Below are 23734 nucleotides of genomic sequence, written 5' to 3' on the forward strand. Positions count from 1 at the left end.
TCACCAAATTTCTCAGGGCTAGGTATGATCTCACCCATTTCACAGACAAGGAAAGAGAAGCTGAAAAAGTAATTTTCCCAAGAGTTTAGAGCAGTAAATTATTAGCCAGGACTCTGACAGAAGCCTTTCGGACTCAAGAGCTGCACGCTTTCCTCAGCATCCAAAGATCCCCCTGCAGCCCTCTGGCCAATTACACACCCAGGCATGGTGCCACCGCCAAGGTCAAGGAATGGGAACTACCACTGTGATTAGTACTACCACTCTTACTAAAATACTACTACTCTTAAGATAGCAGTTACTGGTCTTTGGATTATAATTATTTGCAATCTGTCTCTCCCTCCAATAAACCGTGACTCCTCAGATGGGAACTGGCAAATTCATTTTGTTCTTCCTAGAATAGCCTAAAACAACTCTGTGTATATGGTAGCCAAGAACATTTTTATTAAGCTGAACCAAACTGGACAGGCCCTGGTGGTTCTGGGATACTTTGAGATAGGACTCCTCCCACAGGTCTCACACGGCTCAGACCATGCTACCTTTTCACAATTATGCCATGGAGGCAGCTTTTGCTATGTCTCCTGGGGATTCCCCATCCTGGTATCCATGCCCCTGTGTAATCCCTGACTGCTGAGTGTGGGGTGGCCCTCTTGACTTGCTTCTAAAGAACAGAATATGGCAAAAGTGATGGGATGTTACTTGTGATTAGGTCACAAAAGGCTGTGATTTTTGCCTTGTGAGAGTTCTCCCTGGCTCTTCTTGTGTGCTTTTTTCTGATGGAGAAAGCTAGAGAGGTCTACGTGACTAGGAAATGAGGGCAACCTCTAGACAACAGCTAACAAGAATCAAATCCTGTTTCTGACCTGCAAGAATGAGCCTTCAGATGAGACCACAGCCCTCACCCACACCTTGAATGCAAACTTGTAAGAGAGCCTGACACAGATGATCCAACTGAGCCTATGCCTGGACTTCAAACCCACAGAAACTGTGAGGAAATAAATGTGGACTGTTTAAAACAATGAACTTTAGACTAACTTGTTACACAGCAATCCATAATCAATACATATGCCAACTATGTAATGCTTTCAGGGAGAGAAGTCAAGTCCCATTATGACCTAAATTGGAAACAAACTGTATTTTGGGGGATGGCTCTTTGGAAATGGTGTGAGAGGCTAAAAGCATTTACGACTGAACATTTAGCATCAACTCTGTGATTATCATTTAAAAAACTCGCAGCACAGAACTCACAAACTGTATTGTCTTGTTAACTTCCTCACTCGGGGAGGCTTGATTTCCAGCTTTTCTACTGCTGGCTGGGTAGTTTCCACACGTATAGGAATAGGACTTCTAGAGACAGAGCAAAAAAACAGAATAAAAAAACAGAACCAACAGGAAAGTTTATGGTCTAGTTTTGGCTGTAAGGATTGCTTTCTCAGTTAATTTAAACTCTTAATAACATTGATAGTAAACATATCCATTTTTCCTCCTGTCCACTCTACTTATTAAATATAATTTTTAAGTATATCATAGAAAGTCCAAAAACAAAAACCAAAATCATAGGGAAGAAAATATAGCAAGTAGGAACTGAATATAATTGGGGTACCACATAAAGCTTCCTGCCCAAAACACCTACCTCCAGGGTTTGGTTCATTACTAGGTTTTGCCAATAAAATGAGCAGAGAGAAACCCGTGGATAACCCATTTTTACTTCCAAGTAATCTGGTAGTTATGCTATTTTAAATATAGCACAGGATATATTTTTAACAGATAAACAGAGTATTTAATGTGAAAAATGCATAATCGGAAGGCCTTTAAGACTTGTTCTAAAATATTTTAATTTTGTGTATATGTGAAATGTTAAAAATTGTTTCACTCCTATATTTCCTCAAGAAAATATGCCAGATAACCAATGGGCCCTACTCAAAACAGAGATTTTAAGAAAAAGCTTTCACACATTTTTGTAGTAGTTGTGACTAATTTCATTTTACAAAATTCAGAAATTACCTTCTGGGACGTAAGAGCATCAAAAGAAGTTGAGGTCCTCAGCAAGGAATCTCTACCAAACCAATGAACCATTCTGAGTCCCCATTTTCTCCTCTATTTAGTGTCTAATATGGTGCCAGGCATGTGGCCACTGCCTAATCAATGTTTGTTGAATAAACACGTGAATGAATGAGCAAATAAAGAAACTGGAGTCATCATAGTCTAGATTCATGATTTCCCCAAGCTGGGACCCTAGTGTCAACTGAAAACAGTCCCTGGAAGGACTCATACTCAACCAGGAAGCACATAACTTCACTTTGGGTGGAATGGTTGGCATCTGGAAAGCTTCGTAGAGGAGTTTACACTTAACCAGATGGAGGGAAGACTTCCAAGGTGAAGACAGAGTAGAGAGCTACAGAAAGCAAGGCACTGGAACCGCCAATCAGTGAGGTCCCAGCAGACGAGGAGGAGATGTCCACTAGAGCGGAAAGCAGGGGCCAGGTCACGAGGGGCTTCAGACTCAGGAATTTACACTGAAGGCCAAGTTGTCATTAAAGGTTTGAGGCAAGGGAATGGCACAATCAGATTTGCTTGTTGGAAAAACCCTTAGAGAAAGGAAGAGGATACTAGTGAAGACAGGCTGGCCGGGAGCATCTTCAAAGACTGTAGCAGAAGGTAACCAAGCAGACAGACGGTGTGGGCTTGCGGTAGATCAGGATTCGGGTCAGGAAGAGGAGAGGATAGATGTGGGGGAAGATATGAATGAGCAGGACATGGTGATCAGTTTTATGAGGGGACGAAGAGGAGAAAGTCGAGGACTCCCAGGCATCAGATCTGGATGACGGGTAGGTAATAATGCCACTAACCAAGACGGAAAAACAGGTGAATGTTAGTGGGGTAGGATGGGAAGAGATGAATTAAGGTTTTGCAGAGTCCAGGAGACAGCTGGTTCTATGCTCTGCACTAAGACAACGTTATACCAAGAACATGGATTGGGATTCGAAGGTGACATCCAAAAGTATGAGTTTTCTTTTTTAACATCAAGAATTCCCCAGAGCAATGTTTCCTGGATCACCTGGAGTACTTGTTGAAATTCTGGTTCCTGTCCACCCCACCCCACCTCCAAGGATTGAGAGGTCTGGAGAAGGACCTGGGTGGCCTGCGCGCATGTTTTTTGTTTGTTTGTTTTGTTTTAAAGATTTATTTATTTATTTGTGTGCATGGTAGGGAGGGGCAAGGGGAGAGGGAGAGAGAGAATCTTAAGCTAACTCCCCACTAAGCGCGGAGCCCGATGCAGGGTTCGATCTCACAACCCAAGCCAAAACCAGGAGTCTGATGCATAACCAACAGAGCCACCCAGGCACCCCTAAAAGTCTGTGTTTTTAATGAGAGACTGATGCAATGACCCTTGGACCCATTTTAGGAAAGTCTACCCTGGGGATACCCACCAAGGAGGCTATGGGCCTGCCATGATTTATAGGTTGTTACTTACTTGGGCTGAGAGAGGAAGGGTCTCTCTGGGAGATCAGAGGAGGAGGGTTTCCCTCTGGGTTTAAAGTGGTAATGGCGCAGAAGCTTTAAAGAGCATGTATGGGTCTAATACTGTAAGGAGCTCCGTATAAAGAGTACATCAATGGCCAAAGGAAGAGTGATAAACTGAGCTGGGGCAGAGAGCCAAGGCCAGTCCTAAGGAGTCTCCCAGGCTCTGCTGAGAAGTCTGGGCTCCACCGGGAGAGCAAAGGCGTCCTTACAGGACATCAAGCAGGGGAATGACAAGGTCTTATCTATATACTTGCGAAGCACCTCAGAGCGATTTCTTTGTTAGCGCAGCAGTTAGAAATAATAAAACCGAGACTAAGCAGCATTTCTGAGATTTAAACGGAGTTGTTTTCAGCCAGTCTCTTTCTATCTCTTCGTATTGACATTCTTTCCAATTTTCTTTTCTCCTCTCTGATTTTATTAACAAATGCCCTGGTGAGTGATGTTTCGAGGATAACATTGATGATACAGAGCATTGTTTCCCCATTCAAACAAGAAGCAACAGACCTTACATTAGCATCCTGAAGACTGGATTTCTTATTGATATTTACAAACGTTGATTCCTCTTTTCCAACCTGTTAAAGAAAACAGGCCGGTTAGTCAAACCTGAATTATCTCCGTGAGCAAAAAATGTTTTCAAGTCTCCAGCATTCAAAGGATTACAGAAATGCGAAGGTAGCTCAGAGAGGTGGTTCAGGAAGTACTCAGTCAATAACAAATTTTCTCCGGTGTTTATATAAGAAAAAAAAAATGTTTTCGTGAGTCATTCCCCATCAGGGGGATTTAACACTTAATCATTCAAATGTAATCAATGCCTGCATTCATACTTTTATTGAGCACCTGCTGTGTGCCAGCTCATACTTGAATGAGAAAGGGATAGTGTGGGAAAAGTCAAACCCACAGTTTAATCCCCCAGATGCCACTGCTGATCAGGAATCATAATAAGCTCTCGGCTCACCTATCACTTACGGCTTACAAAGGAATTTAGAATCTGTCTTTTCATATCAGTGTAACAAACCGAGGAGGAATTACATCATATGATTTTGCTAGAAGCCTTGTCCTCCTCCCTCTGGTGAATCCCACAAAGAACGGCGGGGAAGGGAGACACACGCACTCAGCCAGGGAGGCCAGCCAAATGGACACCAGAGGTCAGGGCAGCAGCCTGTGGCTTTCAACCCCTCGATGACCTACAGAGCTGGCGCTTGCACTTCCCCAGGGAATAACCGGACACCAGTTCATAACTCTTGGGGTTAAAATCCCTGTTCACGTAACAGGTGTGGTTCCTGTCTCTTGGCTGGACCCTGCCAGACACGGTATCTCGGCCCTAGAGTGTCTCTTCTCCTGTATGGAGGGAAGGAAATCCTGTGACGCGTCATCAAAGGCATGTCCCAGATCCACCAACCTGGGCACTCACTCGGGATGCGTTCTCCAGCTGGGCTTTCAAAATGTTACACTTCACGTGGTCGGCAACGGGGGAAGGCAGAAGCGGGGTCTGAAGAGTCTTCTCGGATACTTTTTTCTCTTCAGCCTGTGACAAACCCAAAACACATGCAACTGACTGTCAACAAAGAGGAAAGGAAACAGCTACGTGAACCTTCCCCATCAATCATAACACAGTAGAAAACACGCACGCAAGTGCGTCCCCAGCTCCTTGTATGCGAGGTCCTGCTTTTAGTGTTTCCAAAGGATTCACAAGCACAGCCTCGCCTCCTCAGCCTCCTCATGTGAAGCAGGGAGAGGAAGTACTAGGAAACAGGGGTGAGGGGTCGTATGAGAAGATGGGGTGAAGGGTCAGAGAGAAGTGGCTCTTCCAGCTAGGGGCACGTCTGGGACTGAAGCTTCAAGTTTTCCATCCCCTAGTGCAGTGCTATTTCCCCCCATAACGGCCTCCTCTTATACAGATTCAATCCTGTGACTTGCTGGGGAAAGAGTGAAAAATAGGCTTTGGGATTTTTACAACAAACCTTGCTGAAATTTCTGACTCTCCAGAAACTCGTATCTATTTCACCTCATTGCGGAGTGTCTCAGATGTCAGTATTTGGTACCCTTTCTTCACTGTTTTGTCATCTTCTAGGTACTCACTAAACATGTACCTAAAATTTATTTTTAAAGATTTTATTTTTAAGTAATCTCTACAGCCAGCGTGGGGCTCGAACCCAAAACCCTGAGATCAAGAATCCCATGCTCCAAGGACTGAGCCAGCCAGGCACCCTAACAGATACCTATCATTTCTATGATGCAGTTAAAGTGGATTGCCTGGGGATGGCCCATTTTCAGTGTGTCCTACACAATAGTATCTTTGAAATCATAGGCTTCGTGGCTATTTATTATAATAGACATTATGATAATTACGTAACTATGAAGCAATACTCGTCGATCTGTACAACCAGAAATCATCTCTGATGATACACACACCACTCTTCGAATAAAGTCTTAATGTGAGCCCTGCCTACGGCGGTCACTGCATATCCCAGTGCAAATGTGGTGCTGGGCCCACAGCAGGTGCTCCATAAACACATACTAAAGAAGATGGTAATGATATATGGCTATTATTAAAAGAGATGTGTTTAATAAGAAAGGTATAAGACCCTACAATCGCTAAAAGTCAATTTAGTGATCGCAGGCCTTGCGGCGGCGTGTCAGATACAACACACAGGACAAAAACAAAATGTTCTCAAGTCCCCAAATGAACCCCATTTGTTAATTCAAAAGTCCAATTGAGCACCTTGGTACGTGTAGCAGGAGTGTTATGAAAGCGCTAGAGGAAGCAGAGGGTAATTGGCGGTTGACATCATTTAATAAAGGAAAGAGAGCACAGAATGCAGTTCCCCAGCGGGACTTCCAAATGCATCAAGGAGCCCTTGGTGGAATGAGTAGAATGAGGCAATTTCATGGAACAGCAAGATAAGCAGGGACAGAAGACCTGGGTTTTAATCTCAGCTCTTTCCCTGTCCAGCACCATAAAACAAAAACGATGACAATGGTGATGATGGAAAGAGACAGTCCCAGTCACTCACATTTACTGAGAGCTTGTTGTGGGCCAGCCGCTGACAAAGCACTTATCACTGGCTCCTCTTGTGGAGCCGTCCCCTCTGAAGGGAGATACTACCACCGTCCCCATTTTATAGGTAAGAAAAACAAAGCAGAGAGACGGCAAGTCACTGGCCTAAGGTCACACCGAAAGGATGCAGGAGAGCCCTGATTCACACTCAGAATCAGGTGCCTCCAAGGCTACGGATCGTGACCACTCACTCAGCCATGCTGGATCTCCTTAACCTCCCTGAGTCTCAGTTTTTTTCTTTGTAAGATTACCGTGATAAGCAAATGAGAAAAAAAAAAAAAAAAGATATGAACAGCACGCTTACGTTAGAATCTTTGGTTAGAAAACAAAACACAACTGAGAAAGAGCATCAGACATGAGGATGCTAATGATCTAAAGCCATCGAATTGGGTATGAAGAGAACAGACTGTTTTGACTGGAATCATTACCTAAAAGGCATGGAATGCCCCCCCCACTCCCAAAACAGGTAAGTAACTCATTTATTTTGAAAGATGAGCTTGATAGTATAGTATAGGGCTCTAGGATAATTTATCTTGTGTTTGTAAATCCTGCCACGCGAAGATAATTGTTTAACACCAGCATGGGTGTTTTCACTGGTGTGTGGAGAGTTAATTTTGTAATTAGATTTCATTTTCTGCAATGATATGCTGGAATGTAAGAATTAGATTTGTTCCAAAGCCCACTTGAGGTTTTTGACAATTGCTTAAGGGGATATAGTTATACTGACAGTAATGACCGAAGATTTAAAAAAAAAAAAAAAAAAAACGAATGCTGCTAAAATAAGAAAAGAATGAGAATTCAGCATTAATTTTTTTTCCCCTTCAAATTTAGTTCCTTTCAACTGCCTCTTTTGGATATAAAATCAAAGCTGGCTTGTTCCTTTTCTACCTGATGAAGCAGGAGCTACCAGCCAGCTCTCTGAATGGACTCAGGTGAAGACCAATATAAATTTTGGAAAATCCAACTACCATTCTATGAATAGGTTTGCATCAAAGGCATCTCTAGGAGATAAACGTCCAGATTACACCGAGTCCACCATTCCAGCCTGAAGGATGGTTCCAAGAACACTGTGTGTCTCTCTTTTGCAGGACCACACTTCGTGTTTTGCATCCAGTTTGAATGGCGAAAAGATGCCTTATCATTCAATATTGAAATACAGATTTTACAACATACAAATGAATGACAGTCAGGCCTTGAGAGGATTACAGTTGGAAACAGTCCATCTGTTTGGGGGAAGTCATTTGGGGATAAAGAATGGATTGGATGCATTTTTTAATTGTTTATAACATTGTTTACACATTTGAAATCTGGTGAGATTTAAATCCCTGTGATCATTTCGGGTGCAACTTTGGACCTGAGCCATGAAACTGTCTTCTCACCACCAAATCGAGAATAGGAAGTTATCCAAATCTTCGAAGACTCAGAGGATTCTCGATCCTTGAGACTGGAAAAATCCCTGAAAGCAGGGAAGCCACTGGTTGCCAAGTGTAGGGTCACAACAACACGTTGTGGGGTCCATGGCACGGAATGTGTGATTAAGGATAAAGAAGTAACACACTTTGCTTCTATGTTTGGACAAACCCAAGGTTATCTGATATCACTTTAGCCCACTTGCTCCCTGATGCATTTCTTCAAGTGGAAGGGAAAAAAAGGGGCTCTAGGGAAATGCTCAGTAACGCACCATTGTCTCAGATATACCTTAACCTGGAGCAAGCCAGTCCTGCTGTCGGCCCACCAACAACTACGGGTTTCACAGAGCTTGTGAGCCTTCCGAGGCTTGCTATCTGCTGTAGCTCCTTGCAAAATACGTTTGGATTCTGCCAAACTGTAGGTAAGCTTCTTCAGACCATTTATTATGTGGATTGCAGAAAATAAGTTGGAAAACGAAGAGACTAAGAGAAAGAAGGCCACGCAGGGGGCACGTGATATACTGGGTATATACAGGCCTGCCTGCTAAGCAACTTGTTGATTGAGTCCATGTCGGCGCTCTCCTTCGGGAGGGATTCTCTGCAGCTGGCCATCAGGGAGGGTGGTATGGAAGAAAAAGCAGGTGAGCGGGCCCTTGATGTTGTCAAAGGGACTTGAGGAAGGAAATGAGGGTCTTTTGAGAAATCCTGGAAGTCTGGTGTAGGCTGGAGGGTTGGCTCTAGTGGAGAAATAACGGCCCAGTGCGGGTAAGGAGGGAGAGCTTCCCAGGCCAGATCTTCCAAATTCTTCCTATTCCCTCCTATAAAGGGGGCGAGGCTAAGCATCAGAATGGGAGAAATGATTCACGAGGGAAAAAGACTACTGCTTTGGGGATTTTAAAAATTAAAATATGTATAAAATGCTGGTTCCCAACTAGGGGTGACTTTGCTCCTTAGGGGATACTTGTAGCAATGTCTGGAGATGAAGTTGGTTGTCGCACCTGGATGGGGGTTGTCCTGGGACTAGCGGGTGAAACCCAGGGATGTTGTCACGCATCCAACACACACAACCGACAGCTCCTCCACGACACTCACAGCCCAGAATGTCTGTCGTGCTGAAGTCAAGAAACTCTGGTGTGCAAAACAGAGCTGCACTCTGGAGCGCAGAGGGCACTGGGCCAGAAGTCAGGGGCCCCGGGACTCAGCCCCTGCTGTGCAACCTCGAGAAAGTAATTTCCCTTCCTCTGGGCTCAGATGGTAAGAAAGCTGAGCTAAATGGTAGTTTGAATCCAGCTGGGACATTCTATAGTTCTAAGATAAAATTTGGCTTCCATAAGGCTGCTCATTTGGGTAGAAGAACAGGTCTAACCAAAGGAGAGTTTTGCTGTGGCCCTTTCCTCTCTCCCTTCTGCCTCAATCCCTCCCTTTTTTCCATCAGAAAACAAGTACTGAACTTCTACTATGTGCTAGGCACTGTCAGATGCTCTGGACTGAATCGCGTCCCTGGCCACCACCCCGGAATTCATAGGTTGTAGCTCTACCCCACAGGATAGCATTTGGAGATGGGGCCCTTGGGAAGTAAAGAGATTTAGACGAGGTCATGGGATGGGGCCCTCATGATCAAATTAGTGGCTTCAAAAGAAGGAAGGAGGGGCGCCTGGGTGGCTCAGTGGGTTAAAGCCTCTGCCTTCAGCTCAGGTCATGATCTCAGGGTCCTGGGATCAAGCCCCACATCGGGCTCTCTGCTCAGCAGGGAGACTGCTTCCTCTCTCTCCGCCTGCCTCTCTGCCTACTTGTGATCTCTGTCTGTCAAATAAGTAAATAAAATCTTTAAAAAAAAAAAAAAAAGAAGAGAGGGGCTCAGATGCTAGAGTATTCGAGTCTTGATCTCAGGGTTATAAGTTTGAGCCCTACATCGGGTATAGAGATTACTTACAAATAAAATCTTAAAAAGAAGAAGAAGAGGAGGAGGAGGAGAAAGAGAAAGACTGAGCTCTTTCTGCAGGTGCAGATACAACGAGAAGGCAATCATCTGCAGGTCAGGAAGAGAGCCCTTACCAGGGAACCAAACTGGCTGACACCTTGATCTTGGCCTTCCCAGCCTCCAGAACAGTGAAAAATAAATATCTATTGTTTAAGCCACCCGGTCTACAGTATTTTGTTACAGCAGCCGGAACAGACCAATACGGATGGGTAAACATGGGAAGAGGCAAATGTGGGCGCCTCCTCATTGAGCTTTATGTCTAGAAGGAGGGAGAGATCCCTAACAGAGCCAGCCTGACCGAGAGAAACTCCCTGTGCTGTCATTCAGCCAAAAAGAACGTAAGTACATTTCTGCTCTTAAGAGACTCAGCAGAAATGCCAGGAACAATTGAATAGAAATCCCTCCAAGACCAAGGCACATGATCTAGGAGGCAGGCCAGGGGAATAACCAGAGGTTTGCCGCCAGCTGCCCGTCCAGGCCCATCACCCAGCCCTGGTCCTTGGCACCTTGTTTATGTTGATGTGCAGAGCAGGCCAGGGTCCAGGGGCCTTCACCGTCTCCAGTTCCAGCTTCTTTAGATGGGCCGCAGCTTCGCTGAACAGGGCAGGCGGTCCTGGACTCAGTTCTACAAGTGGTGGGGGGAGGGGAGGAAAAATAAGGAAAGGTGGAATGGACAGAGAGAGCTGTGATAAAAGATGCTTACCAGAGCCTGATCCCCAGCACCCTTCTGTTTGCCTCTCCCTTGCCTTAAATCCCTTGACTATGCTCCAGCTGGTGGGCTGTGAGAACACCTAAGATCAAGGCTTCAACGTCTAACTCCCCCAGGTATGAGCTGGGAGGCCTTGGGCGAGTCACTCTGTCTCTCTGAGCTTCTGAGCCATTTTAAAATGAAAATAAAACTACTTACCCTGCAGGGTTGCTGTAAAGATTAGGGGAGGTCATTTACATACAAATGCATTATTAATGGCAAAACACTATGCAAATTAGAAAGTTGACTACTGGGGCTCACCGGCGTATGAAGGTGCCCTTGAAAACCAAATGCATTGATTTTAATTTCTGTACTATTTTGGATTAGTTTGCCATCACCCCTTCCACTGGCTCGTATTTATCCATTAATACAGTGATATAGTCATTAATTATTAAGTATTCATTACATATGAATGCTTAAGCAAGTTATCGTTTGTAATTGAGATTCGGGCAGCTGGAATTAAAAGATAAATGAGGCACAATTCTAGGCTAGTGGTGGAGACAGAGACACGTGTAGATACGAAAGACGGAGACGTGTGCAGATAGTAAAAGTTAATTGCTAAAGAGGCAAAAGGGAAGGCACTCCAAAGACAGGAATCGGAAAGGCGTGTTAGAGAAGGTTCTGCCAACAATATCTGAGCAGTCTCCTGAAGAAATGAGTTCTGCATTCCAGGCAGAGGGAACAGCAGGTGCGAAGGATGCACTAGGAATGCAGCTCAGCCATTGGTGAAAGGAGTTTCATGTGGCCAGAGTGTAGTGAGGAATTGGGGGAACCTGAAGACCTTGGCAGGGGCCAAGCTGGGAAGGTCTGCGTGTGGCCATGCTCAGAAGTGTGGGCTTTATCTCAGGTCAGTGAAACACCACTGAAAGGACTCAAGGCATTTGGTCAGAGCTGTGGCGAGACGTCTCACTTTGGCAGCCATAAGATGAAGACTGTATTAGAGGAGGTACCCTTTAGGGGGCTGTTAGAATTATCTGGATACAAAAGGATGAGACATGGTTCTAGAAGGGCAGTGTGGATAGTGAGGAGGGGATAGAGTTCTGATTCATCAATGCCCCGTGAATGATGAATTTCCATTTTTGACTCAGCCAACCAGAATTGTTCCCTGTGGTCTACAGTGAAAGGCTCAATAGCTCATCCTTTCACCGCTGCACAGACTCATGAAATGTCAGGGCTGGAAGATTCCTTGGCCATGCAGTAGATACCCTCTACCCCTTTTCATAGACGAGAAAGCTGAAGATCCAAGAGGGAACATGGGTCAAGAGCAAAGACCATAATCAAAATGTCTTGACTCCTTCCTCTAGCTCAGGGCTTTCGCACGTCGTATGTGAGAGAAGCGGCTCCTCCCCCTCTGATCTGTCACAGATTAATTATTTGGTAAAGCATAATAAAAGGGAGTTTCTAAAAAAACCAAATAATAGACCTACAAAATCCAAGCCCATTTTTTATTGGTTTTAATGGATGTAAAATCACTCTGGCCTATTGCTAAAAGTGTTTCTAAGTGCCTGCTCTCCATTTCCATACCTCCTTTCGCCAGAATCTCAAACAGGGTACACTGGTCCTCCCTCATATCACCCTGCTCTCAGACGAGGGATGCCAGAAATGGGACAGAATAGGTTTTCCTGTAATTCGGAAACATAGAGATTCTAGCCTCCTGGCCCCCCTCCTCTTTCTATTACTTGAGCCAGTGGAAGTAGGAACTGCTGGGAATGAGGCAGAGAGAGAACGCTACGTTGAAATCCAGCCGGAGTTTCCTGATAAACCGTAATCTCTCAGCGGCTCCTGACGAAATGAACAAGGCGCTTGTCCTCTCCTGCCCCAACGTGGCAACCCAGCACTGCCTTTCCTGCCTTTCCATGCTACACAGAAAGGGTCTGTTTTGAGGATCTGGGGAAGCCATCCATGCCCTGCAGCATCCCTCCCTCTCACCCTGCCCTTTGCAACCCTACTTACTTGTCAGGGATTTACTGCTGGAGTTTGGAGACCTGGAAGGCCCCTCCTTGTTCTCCAGAGTCAGCGAGAGGCCATAGTTCGGGTGGTGCTGGTGCTGGTGCTGGTGGTGGTGGTGATGGTGCCTGGCTGAGGCTCGGCTGGGGCCCCCGTTCTCCTCGACGCCGAAAGGCAGCCGGTCTGAGCTGCTGAGCCCTGGGGAAGGGAGCGGGTAGCTGTGGAGGGTGTCAAAGTCAGGATTTAGAAAAGTCAAGGGTCTTGATATTCCTGTGTGTACTTTAAAAGATGTTCTGACCATTAAAAACCAAGAGACATCGGTTCAACAAGCATCCGCGGGGTCACTGCAAAACAGGACACAGGGGCATCACGGCGGTCAGAGAAAAAGCGGAGAGGGGAAATCTGTATTTATCAGAGACCCGAAACCTGAAGGAATTCTTACTCTGAAGTTAAACAACTTTCGTTCAAGAAAAGACATCCCTTAAATGGGAGGAGGAAATCAAAAGCAATACTAGCAAATAATTTGCTAGCCATCCCACGACAAGATTGTGACCAGAGGGATGTCTTGGAGTCCCTTTCTCTTCTTCTCAATCACCATACCGCACAGGAGACACTTGCTAAGGTGACCGCTATGACACCTGTAATTTCAATTGTTCTCTCTGTTTTTATTAAAACTGCCCTTCTGGAAGCCCATGTCATCTCCTGTTTAGAATCCGAACTGCAGGTCCTGCCTATACTGTCTCCTCCAGCCCACTGTCCCCAGAGCAGCAGCGAGGGGGAAGTTCCTGTCCACCCTGGCCACCTCCGGCAGACTCTGCTTCCCTGGGGTCGGTCTTGCATTGTGTACGTGTGTGTAAGGATGTGGAATAAGGTGTGACTTTGGCTTCAGGGGGTCACAGCCCAGCCTCACCTCTCCCAACAGGAAACGTAACCCAGGGTATCCCGCTCCCCCAGGCAGCCAATAATGGGGGCAACAAAAAGTGTGCTGAGTTGAAGTTGAAATGCCAAGGTTCCAGCCTTAGTTCTTCCCCAGCCTGTGCGGGAACCTTGGACAGTTGCTCTGGGCTTTGGTTTCCTCCTCTGCAACACCAGCTGCGTCAGGTGATTCTGGGCGCATTTCTAGGTCTGAAAATCCTCCTTTCTCCCAACTACTTATCTAGTATTTGCTTTCTCCCAGGTAGTGTGCTAGCTATTTTACATAAAACATCTCATTATTTTGATGCATAGAACTTTGCTTCTTTGCTTGGTCCACAGTAGGTACTCCATACATTTTTGATGAAAGGAAGGAAGCGAGGGCAGGAGGGAAGTCAGAAGGATTGACGAAGCTGTGGATCTGGGATTTGAGAACAGCTATGTGGACTCCAAAGCCCGCTGGCATTATTTTCCTGTCTCTCGTATATGTTGAAAACAACATCTGTCCTAAGGAGGCACAGAGATTCGGGGCTCGGAAGAGAGAAAATTCCCTTTAGCCTAGGAGGACTGGAAGGACTGCCCAATTTGGGGCTCATCTTGAATTACCTTGAATGCGAGAATGAACACCCAAGGGGGAAAATGCCTTATAGCAGAGATCTGGTGTACGTTTAGGGCTGGAGGTGGAGTTGGAAAGCTTTGAGTAAGACCTTCTGACGAATGGCAAATAGTCACCATCTCCTATGCCAGCTCCAAGTGATTCTCACCCTTTGCTTGGAAAGCAAGATTGAGAAGAATTCTGAGTTTGTGCCCAGCTCAGGAGGAAAGAGTGTTATGATTGATTAGTGATGTCTGCCACGGACTTGGACCTGAGCACTGGTGTCATGTACTTGTCTTTCCAAGTTTAAAAGTGTGTGATTTTTTATTTCAAGGAAACCCAGAGTGAGAAGTTAAACAGGGAAATAAATATATATACAGGGAGTGATAAATTGCATTTAATAACATGTCGAATAAAATATGCATGTGTGATTTTCCTTTCACAGCTACTTATGCAGAAGACAGAGCAAGACAAACGGGAAGAGAAATAGATGAGGGTCAGAGAAGCTGCCCAAATCTTGTCGGGTGAGGGTCTCTAGAAGAGCAAAGGTTTCTAAGCAGGAGTGGGAGGACCTGGGAACTCTCTCAGCTCATGCACATGAAGGGATCACCATCCCAGAGATCCTAATTCATGGAATTTTGTAGGGTTGTGGGTCGGGTAAGGAAACCACTACTCATGGCCTCACAGACCCTTCCCTGCAGAAGTCTAGGAGGGGCCATTCGTATCGACTATGATGTAAATGGCATCCATGAGAGTTGTGAATCTGCCCTCTTCCCAGGCACCTCAGAGAAGGTCAAGTCCACCAGAGGGTACAGCAGCACCCAGCAGCCCCAAAGCCTTGGGACCATTAGTTAAAGTCCAGGAAATGAGACCAGCTATGTGTTCATGGTCAACAGAGACGGACGTTCATGCGCTGCTGGCATTCTGGAAAGAAGGCCACAAGTCCTGGTTCTCAGAGGGTGATGGAGAAGGGCTACGTAGGCTTCAGCCTCTGCTTCCACAGCTGGCAGTTGAGAAGAACTCTGGTGTGGAAGGAGAGGGCTGCCAGTGTGCCCAGCACTGTGCTAGGAATTTCAGGTTCAACTTTTGTAGTTACCCTGTAAGAAAGCTGCTGATGCCTTGTGTTACACTGGGGCTTAGAGGAGGGGAGAAAGTGCCCTGTTAGTAAACATCAGTGAAAAATCAAATCAGATCTAATTTCTTCTCTTCATTTTTTCAGGGGAAGCCCCCACTCCCATTCTACTTCCAACTCTAGAGAAGTGAATGCTCTATTAGCAAGGGCTATGTCGTACAGGACTTTTTTGTCTATATTAGGGGTGGGCATAGCTCTGCAAACCTGGCAGGGTGGGGGACTCTTATGGCCCTAATCCCACCAGAGCCTCTCCCCTCTGTGACCCTGGGTCCCCAGCATGCTCAATCAAAATGTATTGCATACTGAATAATGGGATATTTTAAATGTTATAATAATATCAGTAACATTTGTTATTATGGTATTATAGTAATTAGTATTATATTTATGTATTTCTTTTTTTTTTTAAGATTTTATTTATTTGACAGAGATACAGTGAGAGAGGGAACACCAACAGGGGGCGTGGGAGAGGGAGAAGCAGGCCTCCCGGTGAGCAGAGAGCCCGATGAGGGGCCCATCTTAGGACCCTGGGATCATGACCTGACCTGATCAACGACTGGGCCACCCATGTGTCCCAGTAACTAGTATTATGTTAATAACATTACTACGTCATTCTTTATTAAATATTATAACTGGTATAAAATGGTATAATTATTCTGAATAATCCTGCCAGAACTGTGATCAGGGCAGGGCAGGAACTGGGGAGGGTCTTGAGCTGGAACAGAGAACTCAACGGGGCTTTTTCTCAAGAACAAGGCCAGGAATGATGAGGGTGCTCTCAGAAGCCAACTGTGCCGTACAGTCTACAGCTCAGTCAAGTTCTGGGTGACATGGGCTTCTGGGGGGCAGCTCTGGGGAGCTATTCCTAGATAAGAAATCACAGAAAACGGAGACCCTCTATTTGGTGGTTTTATACCCCCAGACAAATATTAAAATCACCAGGGGAACTCCCACATACCACTGGTGGGAATGCTGAATGGTACAGCTGCTTTGGGAAAACACCTGGCAGTTCCTCAAAAAGGTTAAACACAGAGTTACCGCACGACCCAGCAATTCCACTCCTGGGGATATATATGTCCAAAAGAAATGAAAATATGTCCACACAAAATCCTGTCCGTGAATATTCGTAGCCCCATTAATCGTAATGGCCAAAAGGTAGAAACAACCCAAATGTCCATCAACTGATGAATGGATAAATAAAATGTGGTGTAACCATAGAGTAAAATAATATTCAGCCATGAATTGGGACGAAATATTCATCCATGCTAGGACATAAAAGAACCTTGAAAAACATCACAGTGAATGAAAAAGCCAGACACTAAAGGCCACGTGTTGCATGATTCCGTCTATGGGAAATGTTCAGAATAGGCAAGACCGTAGAGACAGAAAGTAGATTCGTGGTTCCCTAGGACTGGGGAGGATCGGGGGAGACAGCAAGGGACTGTTAATGATACAGGGTCTCTTCAGGGGCGGCGGAAAGGTTCTAAAATTAGATTGTAGCGATGGCTGTACAACTTTGTGAAAATGCTAAAAACCATGGAACTGTACGGTTTAAATTGGTGAATTGTATGATACTAACTTGTATCTTTATAAAATTGATTTAAAAAAAAAATCACCAGGGAAGATTTTGAAAAATATCCATGCCTAGACCCTACCCCAGACCAATGACATCACCATCGATCTCTAAGTCCAGTGGGCAGCCAGCGCTGAGCCCCATTGCCCTAGTCCGACCTCTTCACTTTGCACATGGGGAAGTGGGGCTCGCTGGGGGAATGAGGTGACCGGGTCACACCGTGGGTAACTGGCTGAGCCTGGGACACAATCCAGGACTACTGCCTCTCTGCTTGCTGCCCATCTGCTACATCTTCCCATCTGTCTTGGCTTCTATTTCAGGCAGCAAACGCACTCATCGGGAAAATCCTAGGACCTCCTCAGAACCGCCCTACCTGAGACATCTTTGTGTACACATCTTGCCTTCCTCTGTAGGAACAGAGACGGTCATGTCACGTTTCCATACCCTCCCCTGAGCTAAGCACACAGCAGGTGTTCAACTAATACTGGTCAGATTGAAAAGAAAATTAGATATCAATGCACTCAATAAATATTTAAGTGCCAACTCCTGTGCCCGGCACGGTGGTAGGCAGGGGAGTGCAAAGACAAATGAAAGGTTGTCCTTGCCCTCAAGGAGCCCACTGCTGAGTAACAAGTCCAAGGCAGTGTGACAGGTGCTTTGATGAGGCTTAACAGAGGAGGGGCAGCTAATCTAAGCCTGGGGAAGAGCCAAGAGGGAAGAAGAGCTTATGTGCATATTGTAAGGAGAAGTTCTCATTTTTCTTTTCTGAAATGGGGAGGCAGTTGTCCCAACATCACCAAAGGAGTAATGCATCCTTGTCCCACTAACTTGAAATGCCATCTTCTGCATGTGCCAGTCACTTTCCCGAGAGCTCTCAGATCCCTGCTCTGCTCTGCCCCGACCTGCTGTGTTTCCAAGGAAATACATTTCTCAGGCTCTCTGCCCTCTGGCTTTTTTGTAGGCTTGGCCGGTGGGAGGCACTGGCAGAGCCTGGAAGGTGGGAAAAGGAGAGAAGTCAAGGTGTTTCTTCCCCATCTCTTCTGCCTCAGGTGATGTTTCCAGCAGAAGCTGTGAGTTCCCTGTGGCCCCAGCCGCTGGGCGTTGAACTGCTGCCTCCCTCTGTCCCTCCAGCTCTAGTTCTAGTGTAGCTAATCTCTGGCTTGTCTCACTGTCCAGCTTAGCTTCCTAGCTCTTCATCTCTTGTGTAACCAATTCCCCTCATGAAATTCCCTCTGTAAGATATGCCTCGTGCAGTCTCCGTGTTCCTGACTGTCCGGGATTGATGTACAACATCCACCATGGGTGCTGCTAGGTAGTTTCCCCGTAAACACCTTCGCCATGTGCATCTCCACTCCAAGAAGTCCTGCCCCGTTATCACCGCATATCTAATTGGCTGTAAGATTATTCTGCTGTAAAATATAAAACAACTGGCTGACAATTCGGTTTCAATTCTCCATTGGCAAAGTTCCCATTTTTCTATCATATTAATCTTAGCTGGCGCTCATCATGGTCTATACGATGATGAGTAGATGGGGTGGATGATAACTACATATATCAGCTTGATAGAAAATGCAGTGATAAAACTTACTGGAAGTGTGAAAGAAGACCCTGTAAGAGCCAGACGGCACACTCTACTAGGCCAGGAAACAACGCACCAGTTGCAATGTCATTAAGAAAGCTCAGTTACAAATGCACTACAGCCTTAGCATTTCTTCCACTGTCCCCATGGAACTTGGGAACATCTAGCGACAGTCATGGGACAACGTGCCAAGAACAAACAACAGTGTAGAAAGCTTTTAGGAAACAATACAAAGCTCAGCTGCAAATTCGGGTCCTAGCACTTGGAAATGGATACCTCTGTTAGCCAAGGCAGAAATCGTGGGGACAAAAGTAAAAGCACAATGCCGACTAAGATCGATCAGTGCCCCCCAAAATACATGTATGTAATACTATGAACAGCAGACCTTGAAAACGAGCTCATAGGTACAATGTACAAAATAAAATCAGTTATTTGTGCAGTGTTGCTATGACTCTAGGCTATACATTTTTGATGTAGTCAAATTTTTTTTATTTTGCAATAAAGTGTTTAGAATTTTGTTATTACACTTTTTTTTTTGTTATTCAACTTTTCATGTTCCACAATGTCTTCTTAAGTGAATGTCCCTCTTTTATTTATCATGATTTTATCTTTTAGGGCAAAATTACTTTACAGCCAAGTCGTTATGCAAAGAAAATGTTTGCAGCGAAAATGCTTGTCGGAGATGCTTAAGGTGAAAATACGGACGTGTATTTATGTGTGTTTCTGGATTTTTCCTATTTTTATTGACCTTCTCTGTTACTCAACCAGCACCAGATTGTCTTAATTACTTTTGTGTGTGTGTGTGTGTCTGTGTGTGTATTTTTTTTTTTTTTTTAATATCCGACAGGACAAATCCTGTTCCCTTTCCCACACCGTTGTTCTTTTTTTTCTTGACTATTGTTATGAACTTACTCTTTCAGATTATTTTACAGCTCAAGTTACTACCAAAAACAAAAAAATCCCATTGGAATTCTGATTTGGAGCACTAAATATTATGGATTTGAGAGAGTGTATTCTTAAGGAATAGGGTACTTTTCATCCTTTATTCAGATCTTTTAAATGTCCATCAGTTAGAATTTTTTACTCTTCCACAAAGGTAAGCAACATATATTATTAATTTAATTCCTAGGTGAATTCCAGTTTTGTCACAATTGAAAATAGGATTTCATTTATTATTATATTTCCTCTAATTTTATGCTACTAGATACACAAAATTATGGACTTTACGATATTTCTGCCTCTGGCCACTTTGCTTACCTCTCTTATGAACTGTAATTCATTTGTATTTTCCATAATCACATAAATTTTGTTTCCTCTTTTCTGGTATTTATTGCTTATTCTATTTTCTTGGCTTATTGCTTTGGTAAGGCTTGCAAAATGGTGTTGAATATTAATAGTTATTCTTATTCCTGAAGTGTGTACATTACCCAGTGTTTCAACATTAAAGTCTGGTGTCTGACAAATTCTACTTAACCAGGTTAGACATGGTCCTTTTACTCCGTCTACTAAGAATCTTGGAACATTAGCACCCCTTATTCTGAGTGAATCCATGCTATTCCTAAGTGAACATTACTTCCTAAACTAAGTGCTTAAAAAAGATTCTTTTTTGATACCACCATCAAGCTTATCAGTCCGGTTTTTAAAAAACACAATTTTCAAGAACTTGTAGACATTTCCCTGTCCATTCTGGCATTTCCCCAAGACTCCGTAGTTCTTCAAAGCATAGTGATGCTGACTCAGCAATGACATAACAAATTCTCTCCTTATTCCTCGTGGCCATTTTTTTACGTCTGAAGGCTTGAACTAATTTCCTGACTGTTCTCTCATCTTGGACTTCAGTTTCCTTCTCTTTGTTCTTTTCCCCCTCGGCAGTTAGTATTCTGCCTGGTTTCCTTGTCAAAAAGGAGAAAAGCAAAACAGAAGCTGAGGAGTGTTTCTTCTGTCCTGTTAATCTCATATACCATCTTCAGGAATGACTATTGGAGATTACTTAAAAATAAAATCTTAAAAAAAAAAGAATGGCTGTCCTTAAACTGTTCATCTTTGTTCCAACTAAACCAGACATCTATGAAACTTTAAAAGTCCTTTTAGAAAAAGGTCTACACCCCTTCTTTCTTTTATATGTTCCACCTTCCTTCTATTTAAAATACTGTTATGGGGTGCCTGGATGGCTCGTGGGTTAAAAGCCTCTGCCTTCTGCTTGGGTCATGATCCCAGGGTCCTGGGATCGAGTCCTGCCTCAGGCTCTCTGCTCGGCGGGGAGCCTGCTTCCCTGTCTCTCTCTGCCTACTTGTGATCTCTGTCTCTCAAATAAATAAATAAAATCTTGAAAAAAATAAGGTAAAATACAGTTTTAAATTGTGGCTCCCTAAAAGCCTTTCTCTTTCAGATGATCGATGATATATATTTACAGTCCATATGAAAAATATTCCCCTTTTAGACCCATCTTCTCTTTGGCATGAAGGATTAAACCCTAAGCTCCTCTCATTTTGTATTAACAATTTCAAGACAGGGGTGCCTGGGTGGCTCAGTGGGTTAAACCTTTGCCTTCGGCTCAGGTCATGATCCCGGGGTCCTGGGATCCAGCCTGGCACTGGGCTCTCTGCTCAGCGGGGAGCCTGCTTCCCCCCTCTCTCTCTCTGCCTGCCTCTCTGCCTACTTGTGATCTCTGTCTGTCAAATAATAAAATCTTTAAAAAAAAAAAAACAATTTCAAGACATAAGAGTCATTTTTTTCCCCAAGGATCTTGCCACTCACACGTTTCCAACCTAGTCTTCCTTGCTGACCAGAATTAATAACAGTAACATGGGCAGTGTTTCTTCTACCTTCCAAACAACTAAGTAATCAGGCAAGAAGGCCAAGAAATCAACAGATGTTCTGCTTTTAATGAAATGCCAATGTCTGGATGGCCAAGAAATCCCCCATCCACACTGTGCCAGCTGAAAGTCTCTCCTAGGAAAACAGAGTGAGTATCCTATCTGAAGTTCTCCAGCGTCATGTCTCGATCGCTCACCGCACGTATGCATGCTGCCTGGACTCAGAGTTACTCTGTTATCTGTTCATGACACCTGGCTTAACTCCACAGCAAGGGTCCTGAGGCAGGACCAGCTTCTAGGTAGCCCACACAGCACACAAGCTCTCAAAACACTCTAGACAAGCCTGGTCGCGGCCAACTGGCTCCTGTTTCGCTTTTAGCCTAGGTGGGGACAAGTCCATGTTTCTAATCAGAGCGAAAGCATCAGGGAGATATCGATGAATATCCCGGCAGAGCTTCCCAGCAAATGGACTTTGGATGGGTTAAAGCTCAAATGGTCTTATCTGCTTACCCCAGTGTGCTATACAAATATGTCATTTTCTATGTGTGCCAAGGACAAGAAGAAGTTTCCACTAGTCCATATCCTGTCCATCAGCCTGAACTGTGGCTCTCCAATTGGGGCTCTTAGCAGAATCTCCTCAATTACCATGTTTTTAGAGCAGATGGTGTCAGCCAGAATCAGACTTCCTGGCTGAACACTGGTGCATTAATCACGCTCTCTAAATACTCACAGAGGAAAAAACTCAAAAGCTAACATTTTTGGTTGCCCAGCCCTGTGCTGTCTATTAACATATTCAATCCTCTAACAACCGTTTGAAGAAGGGACGGTTATTATTATCCGTATTTTGCAGGTAAGGAAATGGTAACAGAGAGGCTACTTAACTTTCTCAAAGTCACACAGCTAGTAAATGGCAGAGCTGGGATATGAACTCAGGCAACCTGACTCGAGAGCCCAGTGCTCTCTTGAGCGCTGAGAGACTGCCTTGCCGGTGGATGAAAGGAGTATTACAATGACATTAAAAGGACAATAGCAGGCACTTAGCTTTGATTTTGTTAGGGCTTAGCTATGTGACCTCAGGTAACCTATTTCACTTATCTGGGCCCCAGACACTGCATTTTTGGCCAAACAGTCATTATGTACTTATATGCCAGGAACTACGGCTCAATGAAATAATTTGATTTGTGCCATGTCCGACTGAGAGATGAGGGAAGGTGCATTTACTCATCATTGTTTCCAGGATACTTGTCACTTACATCAATTTTAATTTAGTAGAGACTGAACAGAGTGGGTCATTAGACAAACATACGCTACAAGTTCTTATTACATTTAGTGCAAGCAAGTGCACTATTTGGCTGTAAGAAGAGAGTATATTTGAAAGACTGCATCTTTTTCATAATGGGTTTGAGAAGAAAATTGTTATTAACATCTCAGAAATGGGACACATTAGGAATGTTAGGTCTGTTAAATAGGGATCATTTCTTATAGTAACTTAGTGGTTTTACTTATTTTTTTTTAAGTGACTAGAGAGAAAAGATGAACCGACCTCATTTTCCTCTTGTGTGAAAAGGTCAAATTATACATATACATATACACATATATACATACACACACACACACACACACACACACACACACACACACATATAGGGCATGGTTTAGATTACTTTATATAGACTAATGGACAGATGGGAATTTTCTCAATTTGTATTTCTTTCCAAGCCATCTTCCAAGCAATCAACCTGGAACTAATTCTAGTGTTAGTTCAGGTGCTGTCTGAGTCTATAAGATTGGTAGCTGTTGTTTTGACTAGTTTATTAACTGCCTACAGCCAAAGGCAGCGTCTTCTTCAACATCAATTCCCGGTGCCTATGATAGCACTTGGCACAGTGTAGAAACACAGTAAATATTTGCTGAATAAATGTTGTAGTGCATTAAAGTTTAATTCTCCTTAGGTAATTTATCAAGTGTCTATTCATAAAAGCTTCACGTTGGTCAGAAGCTCCTCGTTGTTCCTAACACTAAACAGCCTCTGTAAAACTGTAGAACATTCCACATCTTAAGGAGCGATGAGAGGCTCTTCATGTCTCCTGGTGGCTGCATCTGTCCTGTGTGAGAGAGAGGAGTGGGGTATGTGTCCCATCTTTGAATCTGGAATTTTCCTTCGGTGAAAGTGGTATCAAATGGTTTTACCAAACAGCTGTAAGTGGGTAGGCAGACCTTGATAGAGTTTTTGCTAGAAAATACATTTAACCTAACGTGACTCCTACTAAGTTTATAATGTCTTCCTGATTGTTTGAGGCACGGAGAAGCTGTGAGAAGGGCTTTAGAAAAACTTTGTGGTGAAATCTAGGATTTTAACAATTCCGGATCAATTTCAGGATCTGAGCCCAAGGAATAAATATTTCATGAGTGCATTTTTGCACAGAGGCTCATGACTAAGAGTTTATTCAATCTCTTTCCTGCCT

At 44.3% G+C, this 23734-nt stretch overlaps 1 protein-coding gene across 6 annotated transcripts in view; it reads right to left on the bottom strand.

The window, feature by feature from the left end:
- Nucleotides 1-23734, bottom strand: part of EPB41L4B (erythrocyte membrane protein band 4.1 like 4B) — a 124912-nt gene that overhangs the window by 20440 nt on the left and 80738 nt on the right. For 5 of the 6 annotated variants that reach the window (XM_047699821.1, XM_047699820.1, XM_047699825.1 and 2 more), the window contains 5 exons: nt 12672-12883; nt 10477-10595; nt 4922-5047; nt 4027-4094; nt 1246-1344 (listed from right to left, as the gene is read on the bottom strand). In XM_047699821.1, the coding sequence (XP_047555777.1) occupies nt 1246-1344; nt 4027-4094; nt 4922-5047; nt 10477-10595; nt 12672-12883 (624 nt within the window). The remainder of the gene's footprint in view (nt 1-1245; nt 1345-4026; nt 4095-4921; nt 5048-10476; nt 10596-12671; nt 12884-23734) is intronic. The other variant, XM_047699822.1, reaches the window with a different exon arrangement.

Source organism: Lutra lutra, chromosome 13 (assembly GCF_902655055.1).
Source record: "Lutra lutra chromosome 13, mLutLut1.2, whole genome shotgun sequence".
Lineage (NCBI taxonomy): Eukaryota > Metazoa > Chordata > Mammalia > Carnivora > Mustelidae > Lutra > Lutra lutra.